The sequence below is a fragment of the Salmo trutta genome, chromosome 27, assembly GCF_901001165.1.
Source record: "Salmo trutta chromosome 27, fSalTru1.1, whole genome shotgun sequence".
Lineage (NCBI taxonomy): Eukaryota > Metazoa > Chordata > Actinopteri > Salmoniformes > Salmonidae > Salmo > Salmo trutta.
The window spans coordinates 28,034,876-28,054,260 of record NC_042983.1 but is presented as its reverse complement, the minus strand read 5'-3'; the positions used below and the strand labels follow the sequence as shown (position 1 = coordinate 28,054,260).

The 19,385-nt window shown below is 41.3% G+C and overlaps 1 protein-coding gene across 1 annotated transcript; it reads right to left on the bottom strand.

The window, feature by feature from the left end:
- Window positions 1-306: 306 nt before the first annotated feature.
- On the bottom strand, window positions 307-16,861 carry LOC115164802 (guanine deaminase). Its single transcript, XM_029717617.1, has 14 exons — window positions 16,630-16,861; window positions 15,884-15,972; window positions 15,582-15,753; window positions 13,551-13,638; window positions 10,920-11,025; window positions 7,864-7,891; window positions 7,564-7,671; window positions 7,292-7,399; window positions 4,735-4,832; window positions 4,206-4,273; window positions 1,904-2,050; window positions 1,399-1,520; window positions 1,165-1,192; window positions 307-936 (listed from the first exon to the last, which is right to left on the bottom strand). Exons 1-14 carry the CDS (start codon window positions 16,756-16,758, stop codon window positions 866-868), a joined length of 1,362 nt encoding a protein of 453 aa, XP_029573477.1. The 5' UTR covers window positions 16,759-16,861; the 3' UTR covers window positions 307-865.
- Between the last annotated feature and the right edge of the window lie 2,524 nt (window positions 16,862-19,385).

The window sequence follows — 19,385 nt, the reverse complement described above, 5'->3', positions numbered from 1 at the left end:
GGCATTTTAACGTCAGATTTAACTGGTGCTAACTTGTGGAATAGACACCAGCTGGAATGCTGTTTTAACCATTCAGGATTAGACCCGTTGTAGGCAATAAACTTTATTTGTGGGTGCGAAATTCAAACCCACTATCCTTGCAAGTGCCATGCTCTACCAACTGAGTTACAACTGAGCTACAGGGGACCAGCCTCTGCAGGTGGGTCTGGGGGCATTGTATATTGTAATAGAATCGATTGTTTTATCGTGGGGACTTATCAATAATGTGTTAAATCTAAAGAAACAAAAGACACATTTAGACTTAAAATCTTGCAAATACTCTTTAATAAAATATTTCTAAAATCTTTTCCCTTTTTACTTTGTAGCTTTTGCTACAAAACTCAGCACTGTAGCACAGAACAGCAGTGACACAATAACATTGGATAAAACCAAGTACATAAAGATTTAAATACAGTCAATGATCATAATCAACAAGGATACATTATACATTTATTAGACTCAATATATTAGAATGTCTCCTAAAGCTAAATTGCGCGGGTTTTACATTTAAGAAGAATTTAAGCTGGACACATACAAAGCTACACATGCATTCAAAAACACACATATTTTACTTGACTTAGAAATTTTAAAAAAGACGCAGGTGCATGAGAAACAATGTGACAACTTCAAAGAAAACCGTAACCTGCACACTGCTCTCGCAAGTATCACTTAACAGCAATATTGGATTGTACTGTATGTAAGTACATTAGATGATTGAACACACATCGTAATAATCACCTCCTATCCTGTTACAAAAGCAGTCAGGTAGACTGGTAGAGGATTGGAAAATGGACAGATGACAACAAGCCAACAACAAATCCCAGATCTATGGTCCCTCTACGAATGGGACCACTCGCTTCCCTGCCACGTACACCTCCACAATATTACGATCATCTCCTGAAGGAGGAATAGAAAGGGGGAACAAAGACATAAAAAAAGACCTTACAACACTTAGCAACCTCATCAAGAGTTTTGGAAATCAAGGACCCAGTTTTTAGTCCCGGATGGGGCTATCCCCAAATTGGCAAAAAATACTTTCATGGCACGTCATAGCCCCAACTACCAAACTCTGAATACATGCAACCTATTGTGTGAGAGACACAGTAACAGAGATGAAACACTTACCCAAATTCAAGAACTTCTCCAGGAGCACCTGAAATCACATGGAGCCAAGATGAATGTCATGTCCGGTGAGTGAATCAGTCACTTTGAGTTGTGGATTAGAATCCTGTCATTTGGATTTAAGTCTGATACGAGTCACACATTTAATAAGACCTGGTTTGACTTGGTTTAGATACAATGACTCAATATGTCCACACCACTGGAGGCCAAAAGATTGCTCTATGTATTGGTTTCTACCTTAGGCCCCTCCCCGTGATTGATGAGGTCAATGGGTCCTCCTGCTGCATCCGTGTTCACCCGCAGAGCGTCAAAGTCTTTCCCCACCTCAAAGTTTCCTGTATTCTCATCCAGGGACAGTGCTACAAACCAAACAATCAAGCCAGAGCTCAGAATATTAATCAATTATTAAAAATTCATCAATAATGAAACAAATAAACCATTGGGTGCATTCAAATGTTTGACTGTAGCGCAAAGTGGATATACCTGTAGCGTCATATTTCAGAAATGTCTATGTATTTCATTGCAGTTTAGATGATTGCAAACAATTTTGTTTGCTTGACGTCCCCCTGCAAGAGTTTGTCGATGTAGCGATGCGCCAGCACAGGCGTTTTGAAAAAGTAACTTTTGAGCGCATGCATCTGTATCAATTCATAAATCCTCATGTATCCAATCATTCATGTATTGATTTAATGACGCTGATAACAGCCCATCCACCTCACCCCCCTCCAGACAAGTCTCCCACCTTGGCTGCCTCCCAGTGTGGCCAGTCTGAAGACCTCCTCGAATGTGAGCGTGTGGTACTGGGTGTCCTGGATGGTCAAGGCTTTAGAGGTGTCCAGTGTTCTCCGCACAGCATCCAACATAGAAGGAGAGTATCCTCCTGCCACATCTACAAGGTCGGACAGACACACGGGTGCATACACAGATAAAAGCATGTTTTTCTTAAAACTATACTAATGGGAGATTACATGTACCTGTGTGCTAAAATAAACTCAGATTAGTCTAACGTTAGTGTCAAGCCAGTTAGATACCAGAAATCGGCAACTTTCGTCTAGGTTCTCTAATGCCGCCCCCAATGAAAAAACAACCTATTGGGATCATTCAAACCCGTAATGAATGCAAAATACTCATTGTAAGAATATGAGCGTAAGCCTATATTTCATAAAACATTTAATCAAAATAATATAATCTGTGTCACTTGAAAAATACATCTTGAGAAGCACTTGGACACATCAGATCATATAAAGCAATCACGATTGCCTTGATTTAGTTGCAAATTTCTAACATGGAAAGTTCAGGTACAGTCGGAAGTTTACATACACCTTAGCCAAAAACATTTATACTCAGTTTCACAATTCCTGAGACATATAAATCAGAGTAAAAATTCCATCTTAGGTCAGTTAGAATCACCGCTTAATTTTAAGAATGTGAAATGTCAGCATAATAGTAGAATGATTTTTTTCAGCTTTTATTTCTTTCATCACATTCCCAGTGGGTCAAAGTTTACATACACTCAATTAGTATTTGGTAGCATAGCCTTTAAATCGTTTAACTTGGGTCAAACGTATCAGGTAGCCTTCCACAAGCTTCCCACCGTAAGTTGGGTGAATTTTGGCCCATTCCTCCTGACAGAGCTGGTGTAACTGAGTCAGGTTTGTAGGCCTCCCTGCTCGCACACACTTTTTCAGTTCTGCCCACAAATCTTCTATAGGATTGAGGTCAGGGCTTTGTGATGGCCACTCCAATACCTTGACTTTGTTGTCCTTAAGCCATTTTGCTACAACTTTAGAAGTATGCTTGGGGTCAATGTCACTTTGGAAGACCCATTTGCGACCAAGCTTTAACTTCCTAACTGATGTCTTGAGATGTTGCTTCAATATATCCACAATTTTCCTCCCTCATGATGCCATCTATTTTGCGAAGTGCATCAGTCCCTCCTGCAGCACAGCACCCCCACAACATGATGCTGCCACCCCCGTGCTTCACAGTTGGGATGGTGTTCTTCGGCTTGCAAGCCTCCCCCTTTTTCCTCCAAACATAACCATGGCCATTATGGCCACACAGTTGTATTTTTGTTTCATCAGACCAGAGGACATTTCTCCAAAAAGTACAATCTTTGTCCCCATGTGCAGTTGCAAACTGTAGTCTGGCTTTTTTATGGCGGTTTTGGAGCAGTGGCTTCTTCCTTACTGAGGGGCCTTTCAGGTTGTCGATATAGGACTTGTTTTACTGTGGATATAGATACTTTTGTACCCGTTTCCTCCAGCATCTTCACAAGGTCCTTTGCTGTTGTTCTGGGATTGATTTGCACTTTTCGCACCAAAGTACATTCCATCGCTAAGAGACAGAACGCGTCTCCTTCCTGAGCGGTATGACAGCTGCGTGGTCCCATGGTGTTTATACTTGCGCACTATTGTTTGTACAGATGAACGTGGTACCCTCAGGTGTTTGGAAATTGCTCCCAAGGATGAACCAGACTTGTGGAGGTCTACAATTTTTTTGTGGAGGTCTTGGCTGATTTCTTTTGATTTTCCCATGATGTCAAGCAAAGAGGCACTGAGTTTGAAGGTAGGCCTTGAAATACATCCACAGGTACACCTCCAACTGACTCAAATTATGTAAATTGGCTATAGAAGCTTCTGATTAGGCTATGACATTTTCTGGAATTTTCCAAGCTGTTTAAAGGCACAGTCAACTTAGTGTATGTAAACTTCTGACCCACTGGAATTATGACAGTGAATTATAAGTGAAAAAAATCTGTCTAAACAATTGTTGGAAAAATTACTTCTGTCATGCTCAAAGTAGATGTCCTAACTGACTTGCCAAAACCATAGTTAGTTAACAAGAAATGTGGAGTGGTTGAAAAACGAGTTTTAATGACTCCAACCTAAGTGTATGTAAACTTCCGACTTCAACTGTATATTTCAACATTGTAATCGTTTTTTGGGTACAATACACAGATTTTTTTTAAAAACTATACAGAACCCTGTGCTCTCAGGTAAAAGGAACATTATCCGTTTTGTAGTGTGTTGTCATGGACTCACCTGTGCCAAGCCCTAGCTTTACTTTGTGGTTCAAAACCCTGCGGACATCTAGCATACCACTGCACAACCTGGAGAGGAAAATATAGGGAAATGAGAGAAAGAAATAAAGAAACCGAGAATATGGACAGGTGAAAGACAATGGTTGAGGATTTATAAATAAGATTCTTATTTTATATAATTTTACCCTATCCAGTTAAGAACTCAGCAGTGATACTCAATATCATATCAGCACTCAAGATAGCACAGAGAGCGAGAGAACAAGAAATAGATAGCATCAGAGTTATCCTCAGTGAATAAGTTTCAGATAGATACCAAACATGGATAATATAGGATTATTCAATAGTCAGTCCTCCGGATACTGTAACTGAGATACATTTTGGTCCCTCGGGGCGAAGGGCTGACTAATCCTTTGGCATTGTCCTTGATCTTCCTTGTACTCCTGGACAATTTCCCATGCAACTCCATGTGTCAGAGAGCACCTAAATTAAGGCCGAGCCTAGACTTTAGGTGTGGAAGGAGAAACACTTACGAGATGTTGGAATTGGGACAGTGAGCGATGGATGCCCCTGTCTCCCTGAACAGCTTCAGCTCTCCATCGGTCAGGTGACAACCATGAGCCAACACCGTCTGGGAACCATCATCATCATCATCATCATCATCATCATCATCATCATCATCCTCCTCCTCCTTACTACCATTACCACATTAGTGCATTGGAAAGTATTCAGACCCATTCACTTCTTCAAAATGTTGTTCCGTTATAGCCTTATTCTAAAATGGATACATTTTTTTCCATATCAATCTACACACAATACCCCATAATGACAAAGCGAAAAACAAGTGTTATTTTATTCTTTTTTTAACAGAAATACCTTATTTACATAAGCTTTCAGACCCTTTGCTATGAGACTCAAAATTTAGCTCAGGTGCATCCTATTTCCATTGATCATGCTTGAGATGTTTCTACAACTTTTGAAGTCCACCTGCGGTAAATTCAATTGAATGGCACACATGATTTGGAAAGGCACACACCTGTCTACATAAGGTCCCACAGTTGACAGTGCATATCAGAGAACAAAAAACACGCCATAGAGCTCCGAAACAGGATTGTGTCAAGGCACAGATCTGGGTAAGGGTACCAAAACATTTCTGCAGCATTTAAGGTCCCCACGAACACAGTGGCCTCCATCATTCTTAATTGGAAGAAGATTGGAACCACCCAAACTCTTCCTAGAGCTGGCTGCCTTGCCAAACTGAGCAATCGGGGGAGAAGGGCCTTGGTCAGGGAGGTGATCAAGAACCCGATGGTCACTCTGACAGAGCTCCAGAGTTCCTTTGTGGCGATGGGAGAACCTTCCAGAAGGACAACCATCTCTGCAGCACTCCAACAATCGGGCCTTTATGGTAGAGTGGCCAGACGGAAGCCACTCTTCAGTAAAAGGCACCTAAAGGACTCTTAGACCATGAGGGTTCTTTGGTCGGACGAAACCAAGATTGAACTCTTTCGCCTGAATGCCAAGGGCAACGTCTGGAAGAAACCAGGCAACGCTCATCACCTGGCCAATACCATCCCTACGGTGAAGCATGGTGGCAGCATCATGCTGTTGGGATGTTTTTCAAATAAAAGTTGTCACATGCGCCAAATACAACAGATGTAGACCTTACAGTGAAATGCTTACAAGCCCTTAACCAACAATGCAGTTAAGAAAATACCACAAAAAAGTAAGAATAACAAATAATTAAAAGAGCAGCAGTAAATAACAACAGCGTGGCTATATACAAGGGGTACTGGTACAGAGTCAATGTGCGGGTTCACCGGTGTCGAGGTAATATGTACATGTAGGTAGAGTTAAAGTGACAATGCATAGATAATTACAGAGTAGCAGCAGTGTAAAAGAGGGGGGGGGGGGCAATGCAAATAGTCTGGGTAGCCATTTGATTAGCTGTTCAGGAATCTTAAGGCGTGGGTATAGAAGCTGTTTAGAAGCCTCTTGGACCAAGACTTGGTGCTCCGGTACCGCTTGCCATGCGGTAGCAGACAGATCAGTCTATGGCTAGGGTGTCTAGAGTCTGACAATTTTCAGGGCCTTCCTCTGACACCGCCTGGTATAGAGGTCCTGGATGGAAGGAAGCTTGGCCCCGGTGATGTACTGGGCCGTACGCACTACCCTCTGTAGTGCCTTGCGGTCGGCGGCCCGAGCAGTTGCCATACCAGGCAGTGATGCAACCTGTAAGGATACTCTCGATGGTGCAGCTGTAAAACCTTTTGAGGATCTGAGGACCCATGCCAAATATTTTCAGTCTCCTGAGGGGGAATAGGTTTTGTCGTGCCCTCTGCGGCATGGACTGGGATACTAGTCAGGCTTGAGGGAAAGATGAACAGAGCAAAGTACAGAGAAATCCTTGATGTCCTGCCCGCTCTGGAGTAGGTTATCAGACTGGGGCCAAGGTTCACCTTCTAACAGGACCTCAACCCTAAGCACACAGCCAAGACAATGCAGGAGTGGCTTCAGGACAAGTCTCTGAATGTCCTTGAGTGGCCCAGCCAGAGCCCGGACTTTAACATCTCTGGAGAGACCTGAAAATAGCTGTGCAGCAATGCTCCCCATCCAACCTGGCGGAGCTTGAGAGGATCTGCAGAGAAGAATGGGAGAAACTCCCCAAAGACAGGTGTGCCAAGCTTGTAGCGTCATACCCAAGAAGAGACGAGGCTGTAATTGCTGCCAAAGGTGATTCAACAAAGTACTGAGTAAAGGGTCTGAAAACTTATGTACATTTGATCAGTTTTTTTATTTTGAATACATTTGCAATAACTTCTAAAAACCAGTTTGTGCTTTGTCATTATGAGGTATTGTGTGCAGATTGAGGATATTATACTTTTTTTTTTAAAGGCTGTAATGTGGAAAAAGTGAAGGGGTCTGAATACACTATTTATCATTGTCATCATTTTCACCATCACCAATATCATCATGATCCTTAGAGCTATCGCCACCACCATTATCATCATTAGCAATATTATGATTTTCATTATCAATAGAACGTCCTTGTGGTGAGGTGGTGTGTGTGTGTGCGCGCGATAGGCTAACCTTGTCTGTGAGAAGGTTGTGTCTGTGGTAGACATCTGTGTAGGAGTCGTAGTCTGGGAACAGCTCCTTCACCAGATTCACCTCCTCCTTTGTCTCACTGATGTGACTCTGGGGATCACAGAAGATCAATTAATTGTTTGAATGTTCAGGTGATTATCAATGTGTATGAAAGCAAGAGAGAGAAGGGTAGAGACAAATAAAGTATCATCAAAGCAACACTCCATGGGATCCTCTTGACTTGGTTGCCGTGACAACAGGCAAGCAAGGCTCACCTGGATGTGCAGGTCGTTGTTATGGGCGATCTCTCCCAGGTAGCCCAGCAAAGCGGCGGAGCAGGACGGGGCGAAGCGCGGGGTCACCACTGGCCTCACAAGGGGGTACTGCCCCAAACAAGACAGAAATACACCCAGTGAGAAACACCATAAAAAGCTCCTTTTACAGATTCTGATCACAAATGTGCTTGTGCCATTTTGGTTTGTATTGAGGGAATGGGATACAATGCCTACATGGGTTTGCCACTGACTTGAACATGTTCCCTTAGATTATGTTCTAGCGAGGCAAAGGAGTCTTACCTTCTTCTTCAAGAGCTCACCAATGAACCTAGAGCAACAAAACAATATGTCAACGTGTTTTTCCTTATTCAAAAGAATGCCGTATTACCAGACACAACCAAGTAAACACTTGACAGGAGTTGAGACTGCTGAGGTGTAGTTATTAATCGCGCAAATGTTGCACCGTTGCAAAATAGAAAAATTTTCGACCATGGCAAAAAAATGGTGTAACAGAAACCAATTACTCTAAACGGTTGTTTTACTACAAAAACATGTTTCTATTGTACAAATTATGGTAGGTCCCTCCCCGTTTGATTCCTAGGGGTAATTCCGACCCAAGTTAAGCATGCGTAAATGTAACCGAATTCCGTTTTTATGAATTTAAGCATGAGAATATTAACCATCTATTTGTTTGGGGTGGACATCTAATAAATGAAGGTGTGGTGGAGGTGTGTCTACAGATACACCGTATTCTGACCGTAACTTAATTCCCTCATAAATACCCCACCTTTACACACTATGAAACAATTAATAAGGTCTGACAAACTGTCGGTTACAAGCGGAACATCTACTTAATTTTTTTTCGGATATAAATTGCAGTGCAATGGTGTTATTTCTAAATTGATAAGATAGCTCTCATCAATATAAGTAAATGAGTAAACTGTTTGGATAAGGGGATGGAAAATAGATGAATTGTTTTGGATCCATTTGACCATATGATCGCTGGAGACTAATGTGAAACCAGTCATATGGCAGCAAACTGAAGCATATCAACATACCACATTTTCTACAATAAAGTCTATGAAATGCTGGACTAATAACTAGGGAAGAAATTTGGGACACCCAAGCTATAGGCTTCTGTAGCCATACGCAAATAACAGTATAGCGCCAAACCTACAGAGTTAATTTCTGATTATATCGTGTTTAATATTAGCCACTATTGTTAGCCACCGTCAGTTATACCCACATGCATTTATATCCGTTGTGACTTTAGTGTTAGTTTCCTTACATTTTGCATCATTCTATTACAGCGTTCGTTTACCTTTCTTTCCTCTGTCACGTTCGTGTGGTTGTTCTTGAGGATCGCTAGCAATAGTAGATCATATTAGTTGTGCATTCATTTGGGACATGTAGCCTATTTGAATCATTATGCAATGCAGACTTGTGAAGTCCAGAACGAGCCAGCCATCTGACGCAATGATGTTATTCTTATTCATTGATTCAATTTTCATGCAAAAAAGTCTTGGAGCATTTAAGTGAAGTGCACACAATGTAGGCTTCCATCACCTGCTTATACATAGAATACAATATTATTAAATAGTAAAGAAAAGTTTATCGCCCTCTTCCTCCAAGGAAATTATTTTCTGTGACACCTTACGGTTGCGGTATTAAGTCATGAGAGTCAAAAGGCCATTGTGAGTCAGTTAAGAACAAATTCTTATTTATAGTCACGGCCTACCCCGGCCACACCCTAACCCGGAAGACGCTGGGCCCGATGGGACTCCCAATCACGGCAGGTTGCGATACAGCCTGGAGTCGAACCATGGTCTGTAGTGACGCCTCTAACAAAGATGCAGTGAGTCCATAAACTCTTCCTGTTCTAATTGTTAGCTATTTATGTATACAGCTTGCCCCCCATATGTAAACTCAGCAAAAAAAAGAAATGTCCTCTCACTGTCAACTGCATTTACTTTCAGCAAACTTAACATGTGTAAATATTAGTATGAACATAAGATTCAACAACTGAACAAGTTCTACAGAAATGGAATGATGTGTCCCTGAACAAAGGGTGGGTCAAAATCAAAAGTAACAGTCCGTATCTGGTGTGGCCACCAGCTGCATTAAGTACTGCTGTGCATCTCCTCCTCATGGACTGCACCAGATTTGTCAGTCCTTGTTGTGAGATGTTACCCCACTCTTCCACCAAGGTACCTGCAAGTTCCCTGACATTTCTGGGGGGGAATGGCCCTAGCCCTCACCCTCCAGACCAACAGGTCCCAGATGGGCTCAATGGGATTGAGATCCGGGCTCGTTGCTGGACATGGCAGAACACTGACATTCCTGTCTTGCAGGAAATCACTCACAGAACGAGCAGTATGGCTGGTGGCATTGTCATGCTGGTGGGTCATGTCAGGATGAGCCTGCAGGAAGGGTACCACATGAGGGAGGAGGATGTCTTCCCTGTAACGCACAGCGTTGAGATTGCCTGCAATGACAAGTTCAGTCCGATGAAGCTGTGACACACCGCCCCAGACCATGACAAACCCTCCACCTCCAGAGTACAGGCCTCGGTGTAACGCTCATTCCTTCGACGATAAACGCAAATCCGACCGTCACCCCTGGTGAGACAAAACCACTTTTTGCCAGTCCTGTCTGGTCCAGCAACGGTGGGTTTGTGCCCATAGGCAATGTTTTTGCCGGTGATGTCTGGTGAGGACCTGCCTTACTACAGGCCTACAAGCCCTGTCCAGCCTCTCTCAGCCCATTGTGGACAGTCTGAGCACTGATGGAGGGATTGTTCGTTCCTGGTGTAACTCGGGCAGTTGTTGCAATCCTGTACCTGTCCCGCAGGTGTGATGTTCGGATGTACCGATCCTGTGCAGGTGTTGTCACACGTGGTCTGCCACCGTGAGGACGATCAGCTGTCCGTCCTGTCTCCCTGAAGCGCCGTCTTCGGCGTCTCACAGCACGGACAATGCAATTTATTGCCCTGGCCACATCTGCAGTCCTCATGCCTCCATGCAGCAAGCCTAAGGCACTCTCACACAGATGAGCAGGGACCCTGGGCATCTTTCTTTTGGTGTTTTTCAGAGGCAGTAGAAAGGCCTCTTTAGTGTCCTAACTTTTCATAACTGTGACCTTAATTGCCTACCGTCTGTAAGCTGTTAAGACACTAACGACCGTTCCACAGGTGCATGTTCATTAATTGTTTATGGTTCATTGAACAAGCATGGGAAACAGTGTTTAAACCCTATACAATAAAGATCTGTGAAGTTATTTGGATTTTTACGAATTATCTTTGAAAGACAGGGTCCTGAAAAAGGGACGTTTCTTTTTTTGCTGAGTTTATTACCCACCTGTTAGTTTCCCCTTCGGACTCTTCTGGCGTCTCTTTGTAATGTGGGATAAAGTTGTTTGTGTCCATACACACCTTGCCCACAAGGGCACGCTGTCCAAAATCGTCTGCAATGACAAGAAACATTGGCAAAGGTAACCAAAATCGTTATGATGAGTAGCACTTGTCATGACTATCAGACTGGACTCAGAAGTGACCTTTGATGTTGTTCATTAGGCATCGTGGAATAACTTAAATAATAAACAAAAGCTAACATGCTGACCAGACCACACGTGCGCATGTTGATTTTGTCCACCCCACACCTTATGCTATCAGGACACGTAGGTTGAAATATCAAAACGAACTCTGAAACAACAGGGTTGGGTAGGTTACTTTCTAAATGTAATCCGTTACAATTACTAGTTACCTGACCAACATTGAAATCAGTAAAGTAACTTTGGGATTATCCAAACTCAGTAATGTAATCTGATTACTTTCAGTTACTTTCCCCTTAAGAGGCATTAGAAGACAACAAAAATGAATATTACCAATTGAATGACATCTATTGCAGGATAAATCAATGTTAGAGTTTACATAGCTTGCCATAGGCTTCTTCTAACCCATCTTTTTTTTACTCCAGAAAATAATAAGATTAGGCTATATCTTTACATTAAAAACCAAAGTCGATCAGATTTCCAGTAATAACAATTAATTTATTAACCCTTGATCTTCAAGAATAGGACTTGGAAATATAGATTAGCCAAATTGTTATTAGCCTACCCTATTGTTTATGATATGATTTTGTTTTCATGGAGGTTTGATTGTTTCGAGAAATATTGCTCATAGAATGACATGCTTTGAGCACTACTGAAAAGTGCTATTTGCATGTGAAAAATGTATGCCATAGGCTGCATTTGTTATAAGCCTATTGTTTAAATTGTTTGTTGGTGACACTTTGAATACTCGATAATTTGCAGTTTAAGTCTATCAAAAGGGCGCGAGTTTGAGGATGTGTCCGTTAGACCTATGGACATTAGGTTTTTGAATCAGCATGAATTAGATATAGCAATAAAAGCCCCACAGTATGGAGCACAACAGCACGGAGGAGTTGGGAGAACCTCCGCCAAACTTTTATTCCAAAGGATGGGATCTGCACTATGCAGCTGTTGCAAGAGCGCATTTTTTACTGGCTGTCCACTGGTCGCAAAAACAATGCTTGGTAGGCAGTCTGATTCACATCAATGCGCTATGTAGATATCAATAAGTGATACATGTATCACCCATAGGCTACACCAATGCTGTCGTCCTTACCTTCAAGTGTTTATTCAAGTTGGATAATCTTTGGATACCGACAGCAGCCGAGCCATTGAAACTCCTTTGGTGTGTCATCATAGTGGTCTCTGACTTGTGGTCAGACTTGCTCAAGCTGAACAAACTTCAACTTTGTTCAATGCTGATTTTGATTTTATTGAAGAAAAAAAAAAAGGGGTCCAAGGATTTGTTGGCAAACATCCTTTATTTTAAAAGTAATCCTAGAAGTAATCCATTTTTTTTTTTTAAGTATCTTTAATCTGATTACAATATTGTTTGCTGGTAACGTAATGGATTACAGTTAGTTACTCCAAGCCTGTGAACCAACTATATTTAATTTGGGGGCAGGTCGAAAAGCATTAAACATTTATGGCAATTTAGATAGTTAGCTTGCTGTTGCTAGCTAATTTGTCCTGAGATAAACATTGGGTTGTTATTTTACCTGAAATGCACAAGGTCCTCTACCCCTGACAATTAATCCACAGATAGAAGGGTAATCTTTGGATGATTTTTAGGATGAGTGATGCAACCACCAAAGGATAAACATTCCAGGCATACAGTTATTGGATGAGAAAGTGACAAATTCTACTCACTCCTCCACATACAAAACCTTATGTTAATTTCTTGTTCTGAGCTGGTGTTCGTAAAAATACTTTTCATCACAGCAGGTAACCATAATGATGGCATGGAGCAAGTTAACAAAACGCTCACACTAGATTCCCCTAACTGACAGCTCACACTGACATAAGAAATGAAACATTGCCAATTGCTTAACTACAAAACATAAAGCATGTGCGCCAGAGGCTGGCCTAGCGGTCAAGACAGCCGCCTCCAGATAACTTGGATCCTCCTGCGGCGAGTGTTAGAAACCCCACACAGCCATCTTTGATTTTGTCTATCCCCTGCTATCGGTCTACCTACTTTTCTGTCTAAAGAAAACATACGAAAGAGCAGTGGAGTTCAATTCCCATTTTAAACAAGAGACTGGGATTGATACTATTTTACATAACTTGCTCATGGAAGCGTGTGTGTATTCCACGTACAGTTGTACACTTTGTGACTAAGGTTAATGTTTAGGTCCAGTTCAATAACCTCCTATACTCTAACTATATAACATGCCTGGGTCCTTTCCTTCCTCTCTCCATTTCTCATCAATTTTTATACTTACGTAATAAACACAATAGTTATCCAAAGGAGAGGAGACGACTGGTAACAGGTCAAAGTTCAATATACAACCACATTGATTAAAATCACACAAATGTCTGGGCAAAATTCGACCTCAGCAAATGTGCAATTGAGCAGTAGAGTGTGTGTGTGCACTTGTGTGTTTATGTGTTCTCACTTGCGATTTGGCCCAACAGGAGAGAAGCGTCGGTGTGTATGGTGGCAAAGTAGCAGGCCGTAGTCGTTCCATTTCTCAGGGTTCTTTTCTGAAATAGACAGGTATAGCATTCGTATTCAGACCGTATTCACACCCCTCTCTCACTGCAATGTCACCTGCCCAAGCCTACTGTGTGTAACAATGTATCTAGATTTCAGATTTTCTATGCCACTGTCCCACTCTGTGAGCTTTCCTTTTGGTAGCCAAGGAAGCAACCTTAAAGGCATAGGGCCAATTCCGACCCAAGTTAAGCACGAGGAAACGGAACGTAATTCCTTTTATGCACTTCTCTATGCGCTTTCTGACCCTAAACTTAAGCATGAGAATATCATGCTATTCACCTGCTATTCGTTTTGGGTGGCGATCGCATAAATTAAGTTGTAGCGGAGGTGTGTCTACAGATACGCCTCATTCTGACATAATTCCACCACTTTACACGTGGGGAAACCATGAAAAAGGTCTAGCGAACCTACCGGTTGGTTCCAAGTGTAAAAAACATCAACTTTATTTTTTCAGATAGAAATAATACCATTCTCCATGCATTGTAATTTACAACTTGATAACACAGCTAGTTAAATTAGTAATCCATTTGGATAATTGTAAATATAAATGACTTTTTAAAAATGTTATCTTAAAAGGCGCTGGAGAAAATGTGAAACCAGTCATATAGCAACAAACTGAAGCAAACTTTCCCACATTACATTTTATATCCCGTGCTATTATGCAGAATAAACATTTCACAGCCTTTTAACTTGCAGGGATGGAAACTCTCGAATGTCTTAATTATAAGCTACCCCGACTTTCTGTTTCCTACTTCTATCATGTTAAATATTAGCCACTATCAGTATCGACCGTCAGTAGGGCTAATAACCACACATATTCAACTGTCAATTTACTGTTAGTCCCCTTCAGTTGGTATATCCTACATTTTCATTCCATTTAATTACATTTCTTCAATTACCTTCATTTGCATCCTCTAAACGCCATTACAGCCATGTGTTTTCTGCTGAGGATCATTAGTAAAGGTTGATAATATAAATAAAGAAAACTAAATGACAGGTAGGATAATATAGTCGTTATGGAGCAGAGGGCAGACTAACAGTTTGAACCCGACGGATGGCGCAGTACTTGTCATTATACAGTTCAATGGTTAGTGCAGGCAATATAAGTGGGTATAGCCTACTATAGTACACTATTCTCCTTATTTTAATTCTATGTACACTAATCTTCCAACATTACCATGGGTTTAAAAAATGTGGCAATTTCCAGATTGAATCAAACCACTTAGTACGTAAAGGCTCTCCAAACCAGTTTATGATTCTTAAAAACACTTTCCTAACCCTAAATAATCTACAAAATCAGAGCCTTTTAAAATCTACCAATTGGTGGTGAAACAGATGAATATGCATACATTTAGATGGATTTCTTTCATTGATTCCTGATATTCTGAACCCTTTCTCTCCATATATTCTAGTGAGTCTGTCGACAAACTTCAAACTAAAAGGTATTTAAAAGGGATGGTTTAAGACAAATGTACTGAAAACCCCATTGAATGAATGAAAACTCTGAGAAAATATGTTAGCCATCAAGTGGGAGGGTTTACATATATTCTCCTCGTGCAAGGGAACTACATCCCTGCGCAGCAGTGAATTCCAAAAAGCGAGAAATGTTTGCTGCTCCTGCATGTCCTTTGTCACTGCCATATTAACCTCTGCCACACAAGACTTTAAAATGATAAAGTTAGTCTTACAAACATTTAGAATAGGAAATGGGGATAAAAATTGTCTAGGATCTTCTATGCTAATCTGAAATCTACTAGTGGGTCGTGTTCATTTGGATGTGCAACAACATACGTTTTAAAACATTGTGAGTTTCTTATTAGACAAGTTCAGGTTGTCCCTTCTGTTTGTTTTCTTGCATTTGGTGCATACTGAACAGGGCACTGATGACTTCTATGGGCTGAGGTGTGTTAGTGTGGCCCAGACAGCTCACCACAACATGGGTGTAGACGTTGCGGGCGAACTCCAGGTCTTTGTAGCAGGCCTCCACTGGGAAGGTGTACATGTTGAGCCACTGTAGCAGGGGCATGTCAAGGGCTGTGCCTGCATAGCTGTACTGAGATGCGTGGATGTGGGTGTCCACCATCCCTGGCATGAAGAACTCACTACAGACAACGACGACAACAACAAAATGGGCTTTAGGATAATAACTGGGAGGATGTGTTCTGTCACAAACAGATGTAATGAAGTATTTGGAATCAGTGTTACTCCCCATAGGAAGGACTCTTCACTCACTGCTGTCCAAGCTGTGTAACAGCAAAGGCCTCAAAACCCCACTTCTGTGACAGACGGTCCACTTCCTTCCCACTCCCAATGAAAGCAATCTGTCAACATGAGAACCAAACAGATTAGAGCAACAGAGCCAGCTAGACTCAACAAGGTGTTCAATTCATTTAAATATAATTTATCCACAGACTTATGTAAACTATTGTAACACATCAGGGGCATTAGATTACACATCAATCCCCCCCCCCCCCCATGTAGGGTGTCTTGCATCACATCCATGACCAAGCAAAATATAGTTACAAAGTCTGACTACATTTCACACAGGTCCTTTGGAGCCTATACATCTTCCGCTCATGCATAACCCTAGTTATATTCGAGTTACACATCGCACAATTATAATAGATAAAAGAAGACAAACTAGTTTAATTGTAAGACAAGGTTATTTGTGTAAATCACACAAAAATGCTAAATATAATTTTGGCGTGGGGGAATTTGTGTTTGCCAAAGCTTGTCAAGAGTATTTTGAAAATATTTCCGGAGCCGATGCATGTTTGTAAAATGTACAGACTCTTGACAACAAATACATAATGGATACAAGACTAGAAAAACATTTAAGTGTACCATGTAAATCAGGCTAATCAGGTTTAAGATGCAAGTTCTTCATGCCTACATACCTTTGCCCGCCCATTTCTAAATGAATTGACATAATGCTGCTCGTAAGAGATATTAAAATACAGTTTCCTTCTGTGACAGACCTTCCCCTCGGTGTCCACTCCCAGTAGCCTATCCTCCAGAATTTCCACGGCTGTGTGATAGGTGGCGTGCACAAATGTTCCCCTGTAAACGTGCGCAATTCCCGCAGCGGATTCGTTGGAGCTCATCATCTTGGTAAATGGCAAAGAGCAGGGTCGAGCAGTCTGATAATAAAATGAATCGCGTCAGTTTTATACTCGGCGATGATAGTGGGCAGTTATCTGCGCACCAAGGAGCGACTCCACCTGTTGGCACAGTGGGACTAGCCAATAAGCGTGCGCCCGCATGGACAGTCATAGCGTTTTTTCCCCTCCACATATTGAGGGACATGATTAAGTGCACCGGGCTTTGGCCCGTGACATAAACGGCTAAAAGCGGTGAGGGAGGAGCGCCCGTCTCAGATCGAACAGTATAGGCGAATATGCTCCACTCGTTAAATGTTGTCAACAAGACAGCATGATGCAACTTCTCATAAACGTATATATCATTTCCATAATGTATATATATAATTTCCATAATATATAATAGCATTTTCATTGGGAAGGCAGATTAAGTGGTTATCCAAAGCCATCGATTTTGCATGTGAACAAAATCCTACACATACTCTACAGAACCTTTGTTTTGAGCCAATTTCGCAGTCCAAAACGGGACACCTGGTTCACACCCGGGAGGCAAGGCGGTTACAAAACGAATGCCATCAACGCTAACGCGAATCACCCGGGGCAGAATCCCCTCATTCGTTTGTTGACAGGTCGCCAAGATGTCTCTTTACAATAAACAAATCATTGTACAATGAGGCTATTAAGATATTACACACTCCTACATCTAGTCTACAACTATTTAGCTTACATCGCAAGAAGTTGTTAGGCACACGTCTTGTTTAAATGGTGTTGATTGTAAAATAATGAAACTTACGCCATTAATTTATTATTAGCTTTTAGCAGGCTTATCAAATTAGCTTATTTTGCATGAGCAATGATGCATTAATCATTTTCGTTTCATAGTTTCGCTCTCCAGTCTCTGTAAGCAATTTTTGGAATTGCCTGGACGTGTTATCCAAGGTGTGCGTAGACATGGTAACAGGTGAGAGGAGAGTGAGGTATAGCCTATATACTATAGACTTACCTCCGTCCCTCCCAGGGACTCAACATTTTTTTTAAACAAAATTGTAAAGGGGAGGGGAGGTAAAGAAATATATTGAATAATATTCACCACCTTTGTTGCAGACGCCTAAATTAGTTCATTAGTCAAGTTTGGTTTTTAAATAGGCTTATACCCCCATAATCAACCACAAAGACCAAGGAGCTTTTCCAATGACTTAGGAAGGGAACCGAATGATGTGTTAAAGACATCGAATACCCCGTTAAATGGTCAAGTTAATGATTAAATGCCAACTACATAATTTGAAAAACATCCGAATGGTAGCCACTTGGTTTCAAAAGGATATCACTTATAACTGCCTCAAATTTAGTTCATATGACTAACCCCGTCATAACTATACATTTTAGGTTACTTAAACATGCTTGTAAAAAAAATTAGTTTCAACCATATTTTGAAGCAATATCAAGAGATTGGTAGGATACTAATGACTAATAGTACTTGATATGGCCCAGTAGGTCATGTAAATTAACCAACATATTCAAATGAAATGAAATGACAGAAAATATAATCATATTAAGCAATTTATGTCATAATCCAGACAATTTCAAACAGTTGCTGGTTCAGCACCACAGCTCACTGAATCTTCCTCGGCATTCCAATGTGAGAGTTTGGCCCAAAGTTTCTTTTGGATCTTCCAGAAATTAAATCCATAGAAAGGGTCACTGGGGAGGGGTGTTTGGCATACATTTAAAATCTGCATCCAAAATAATTATTGAGAAAACAATTCAAAGTAGCAGAGAGCACTCAACAAATGTGAGACACTTAGTCAGCCTAATGGGGGGGGGGGGGGGGGGGGCTTGCTGAAATGACTATATGGGTCCACTAATACGGGACTATTGAAAAGGCTCAGTGCACTACTTCCAGAGGCTATGCTTGGAGTTTAAAATGTCTAATGAACAAATTCAAAAAAAGATACTGCTAAGTTCCACAATAACAAAATGTTTTATTGTTACTCCGGTGAAAAAGGGATCTAACAAATGAGCCACTGACAACCAAAACAAAGCGGGTAAGGTTTTAAAATGGGTTGTGAACGGCATCCATGGGGGTTCCTTACTCACGGGGTGCTGGCCAAGCAAACTCAAGTAGGGTCTTAACAAACCCCCACCATGGACACCCACTAGATCTGCATGATAGATGAACTAAATAAAACAAAAAAATAAAACATTTAGGGAATAAAAACAAAAACATGGAGCAAGCCAAACAGGGGAAACAAGACAAAAAATGCTTTAACTTAAAAGAGGAAGCGCTAAATAGCCATGTAGCTCTTCAAACATCTCTCATGCCAACTGAAGCATGGGCTGTACAGCTCTTGAATATCACCTGTGCCAACCAACCTCGAAATCGAAAACCAAAGCCTGTAACCGTGCCTTTTAGAAACATTGGTTCTTTTTATCCTTCATAAATGTAAATAAAATAGTATTCTTAATTTAAACACTTCATATTTCAAAGCACATGCACACTAAGGTTTCAATTGATAGCAAGACAGCCTTTCTGCATTAACACTAGTCACTGTAGTGTTTTAAAGCAGACTGTGCTCAAAGAAGGACTGCATTTGCATATTAGACTATGCTTTCAAGGTAAGGAAACAGTTGTTATT